The sequence below is a fragment of the Nanorana parkeri genome, unplaced genomic scaffold (genome assembly GCF_000935625.1).
Source record: "Nanorana parkeri isolate BGI_ZX_2015 unplaced genomic scaffold, ASM93562v1 scaffold95, whole genome shotgun sequence".
Lineage (NCBI taxonomy): Eukaryota > Metazoa > Chordata > Amphibia > Anura > Dicroglossidae > Nanorana > Nanorana parkeri.
In genome coordinates, this window is record NW_017306363.1 from 2,349,531 (window position 1) to 2,353,981 (window position 4,451).

The 4,451-nt window shown below is 41.0% G+C and overlaps 1 protein-coding gene across 1 annotated transcript in view; it reads left to right on the forward strand.

Moving 5' to 3' along the window:
- The window catches only part of BRWD1 (bromodomain and WD repeat domain containing 1), a 73,132-nt gene that overhangs the window by 23,770 nt on the left and 44,911 nt on the right, over positions 1–4,451 (forward strand). Inside the window, 4 exon segments of the mRNA XM_018552683.1 lie at positions 419–523; positions 954–993; positions 1,498–1,524; positions 3,852–3,952. Coding sequence (XP_018408185.1) covers positions 419–523; positions 954–993; positions 1,498–1,524; positions 3,852–3,952 — 273 coding nt within the window.

Genomic DNA, 4,451 nt, shown 5'->3' on the forward strand with positions numbered 1-4,451 from the left:
GCGGCTGGGGTGGTTTCTTTCTTTCATGGGCTTTGACTACTTTCCAAACTGTTTATGGGTGTGTGACAATAAAGTTTAATTTTAGCTTTTTCAATCATTTAGTAGTTTTGAGAGTTCTATAGGTGTTTTGTTCTGGTTTGTGGTGTTGGTGCAGTAAAAATGGCTAAAAAAAAAACTGCCAGGGGTATATAAACTTAAAAGCACGACTGTATTCCAATTTGAGAATTCTTTCCATATTGGCTGTCTGTACATCAAGCCATGTAACTCCTTTCTGCAGAGCAGCTGAAACTTTGGTGTAAGGCCTAGCGCTAACTTCTTGCTTTTGACTGACTGAGTAGGTTCTCTGTGCAAGTCATTCAAGATTGCTTTAGCTTATTGCTGTTATTTTATGGTAACTGAGTCTTATACGTTTCTGTAGTTCAGCCCGGTGGTTAAAGGTACCCTGCGGTACTTGGTGTCTACGGGGGGAGATGCAACCGTCTGCCTGTGGCAATGGGACGTGGACACCTTGCAGTTCAAGTGAGTAAGAAATTCAATTTTTCGAATTTTACAAGTTACTTTGTGGAAATATTTTGTAAATGTAAAATTCTACATCCGTTATACAGAGAATTCTGTGGTAGTGTTTTCTGTTTTGGGCTTCAAATTAGGTTTGCTTTAGAACATTACTTCCTCCTGGGTTCCCAGACCAGGAAGACATTGTTTTTAAAAGAAAACTATAATTCATATGGGTCCTTTTTTTTATATTCTATATTTTTTTTAAACAGATATTTTCTGTTTGTTTTACTATATGTATACATTCTTTGTTTTGTGTTTAATGTCTGTGTATCATGCGTTGGCAGATTACCTTTTACACTACTGAAACACAATGCCAAAAGTGCCATTTTAACATCGGCACATCCCTGCTTTCTTTCCTCCCCGCTGGGCGCTGCTCTGTGTTCTAGCGGGGAGAATAGAAAGTGTGACAGCTGGCCGAGCGCAGCGGGAGGAGAGCGCTGTGAGCCGCCGGCGTCTCTCCTCCCACACTGCTCAGCCTTTTATCGCAGAGCGGTGTGGGGGAAGCCCGCGCTGTCACAGGAGGCTGAGCTCTCCTCCTGCTCCGCTCGCTCAGCCTCCTGTGACAGTGTGTCAGGAAGGAGAGCAGTACAAGCAGTCAGTGATCAGTGATAGCTGAGTGTTTGTACATAACAAGAGGACATGGTATGTGTACTATATCCTCAATTATGAATGAATGGGAAGTAATCTACATCTCCTCCTGTGCAATCCTGATTGTGGTTATAGTAAACATACTCTGTCCTCATGTTATCAATGAACCGGAACACTCAGTATAGAGGATTCCTGTTCATTTATAACAGGGGCTGCAGAAAAAGAGATTGAGGACCTTGTGTCCTCAATCTCTTTTCCTATTTTAAAAGGGAAATATCAGGAGTCTGTTTAGATCACTAATATTTCCCCGATGCCCCTAAAAGTAAAGTAAAAAATAAAAATATTTAATAAAAAAAATACTTTGTTGTTCCTGCAGTGTTGGTAAGCGATGGTAGCCAAAAGCACCGTGTCGTGATAAACTTTTGTACTTTTAACTCTCCGACTGCCAAGGCCTGCATGGCAATACACAGTTGAATAAGCTCATGGCTGTATTTGGAGCAGCTGGGAGCATCTGAAATTCAACAGGCTCTGCACTGATGTAGAAGTGTTATGGGGGATATAGTAAATCTAGTTAGAGGAATACAAGCAAATAATAAAAAGGGACAGCCAACTCATAAAGGAACCAGCAACAACAAATGCATATGGACTATAATAGAGAAACTTAAATAATATAATTCATTTTAGCTCTTTTTATATATTAATAGGTAATAATGCATACGACCATATAAGAACGATAAGGAGAAAGGTGGAGAAACGTCCTTGTCTGGGAGGGAGGTAAGGGTTTGGGGGGAATAGGTGGGACACAAGGAAAGGACAAAACCTTAAGGTGGGTATAGGTAAACACATTTTAGAGTAAATAGTTGGTTAGTATAAGGGGTGTGTAGGAATTTTTTATTTATTTTTTTGATTTAAAAAAAAAAAAACTAAGTAAAGATAAGGTAATACACCACTAATAGAGGGAGGGGGAAGGGTAGAATAGGACCCACAATAATATTTTGACTTTATGAATTATAGACTCGTAACACGGAATAGTACACAAAGATTAAATACACAAATAACGTAAGGAACAAAAATGACAACACAAGATTTAATGGGTAGATTCACATATGGGAACGATGGAGAGTAATTTTGGGACAAAATGGAAGACGAAAATCACAAACACACATAAAGTAGACCTCCCCTCCCCCCAGATAAGCATATGAGTTAGGGTTGTAAGGTGAGAAGTGAGTAGAAGGGGGAAAGATCAGAATGAATGAGGAAGGGGAAAGAGATGGAACGGGTAATGTTTGTTATTGAAAGTAATGTTATAGACATTTGTAATTTTAGAATGTGTTTTATTTATGCTTTTGAAATAACAAACAGATGTTTATTAGTTTTATGAAATTGGTGTAATTGTGTGGATAATGAATCAATAATAACAATAAAAATATATTAAACCAAAAAAAATCTAGTTTTGAAAGACCATCTACCCCACGCACACCCAGGACACTTTGTAAATTGCCTTTTGCGCAACCCATTTTGGGTATCCCTGTGTACATCATTGAAAGGGAAAATTCTAGGGCCATCATTTACAGTTGACTCTAAAATGATGGGTTGTAAAGGGTTCATCCAGGTTCAGTTTTGGGCATCTTATACAGTTTGTTGTTTTAAGAGATTTGTCATACCCCTTTGTGTCTAGCCAGTGCAGGGATAGATTTATGGAAGAAGCCTGCCGACTTCAGTCTTTTTAGGTTTCCTGAACAGTATAGAGGGGTCACTCCTGGGATAATACTGATAGAAACTGTTGGGCAAAGTCAGCTCTTGCCTCTTCTACTAAAGGTCTTTGGATACTCTAAAAGTGCCCATACACCTGCCGATTATCGTACGATAATCCGGGTGATCCCGCGATCGTACGATAATCGGCAGGTGTATGGGCAGCGTGCGACCTCTTCTACTGTAAGGTCGCACGACATTAGTCTTCCAAGCACGCTGGAAAACCTGCCGAAAATCGTACAATTTTCGGCGGGTTAGAGGCATGCTCGGGAGACTAATGCCGCACGGGCCGGTGTGCGGAAGCGCACACTGCCCGCTCAGCACTGCAATCATCGCAAGCCCTCCCCTCAGCGGGGAGGGCTTGCGATGATTGCCAGTGCGATCTGCCTGTCCAAGATGGGAAGATCGTACGAAATTTTAATTACTTTACAACCATCGCACAACGGAATTCGTGCGATGGTCGTAAAGTGTATGGCCAGCTTTACAGAGATCTCACTTCTATTATTCCCAACTCTGTTTCTATGCACCTGAAAGTTTTTGGGTGCCCCCACCCACCTTTTGTGTATTCCAACTTAGTTGCATTCTGCATAGCAGTAAGTAAATTAAATCTAATAGGGTTGGCGAGAACCTCCTCATGGCCCACAGTAGCTTAGGAGACTCATGCCGGGGGAGATCTTGGAATAGGGGTGAGATACTGCTAGGATTTTTAACCATCCAATATCTAACAAAAATTCAGGTACTGGCTTTGGGTCAACCAAACAGAACGTTGGGGCCAAGACTAAAGCATGGTCACTGACGGGCCGGATCATTTTTCCTTCAATTTTTGTATTCTAATAAGTCATGCAAAGACAGTTGAGAACATATGATGTGTTGGTTGCTTTGTGTTCATTATCATTCTTCACTCTTTCTACTTGCACTATGTAAGTTCTGGATGCAAACCGTGTTTTGTGTTATAGGTGGAATGTTTATGGCTGTTGGTGGCAGTGACCACGCTATCAGAATGTATTATTTTGGCAACGAAACACCAGAGAAAGTGTCTGAGTTGGAGGGCCACACAGTGAGTATTGGTCATCTGTTTTTAATTGTATTAGACATGCCAAAAAAAATGTGGATTGATTGCTCAGTTGCAATTGTTTGTTTAGGGACCAGAACAACCATGTGGCCATACAAAAAAACATAGAAAAGACAACATCTTAGTCTTGCCTGTCTCATATCTGGTCCTCATTTCTTCGCTCTGTTAAAAAACTAGTCTCCATCAAATTGTACACTGCGTGTTCTCTCCTTGCACAGTAAACAGTAGTGACCTAGTGTACAGCAGATAGAACCACGATGTGCTGTGGGACACTAGGCATGTCAGATTTTTGTAGGTTCTACTGGAGGTCATAGCTCTTGAACGTGAGAGTGAAGATCCAAGTAACGGTCGGTATAGTGACTGAGAATATAATTGGGTGTTTTTTCTTGTCCATTGAGGGACACGGGAATATCATTTTTGGACTGTTGGGTTGTATGGCCATCTACACAAAAATTGGCGTGAATTTCGGAGCACCACCCCCCCC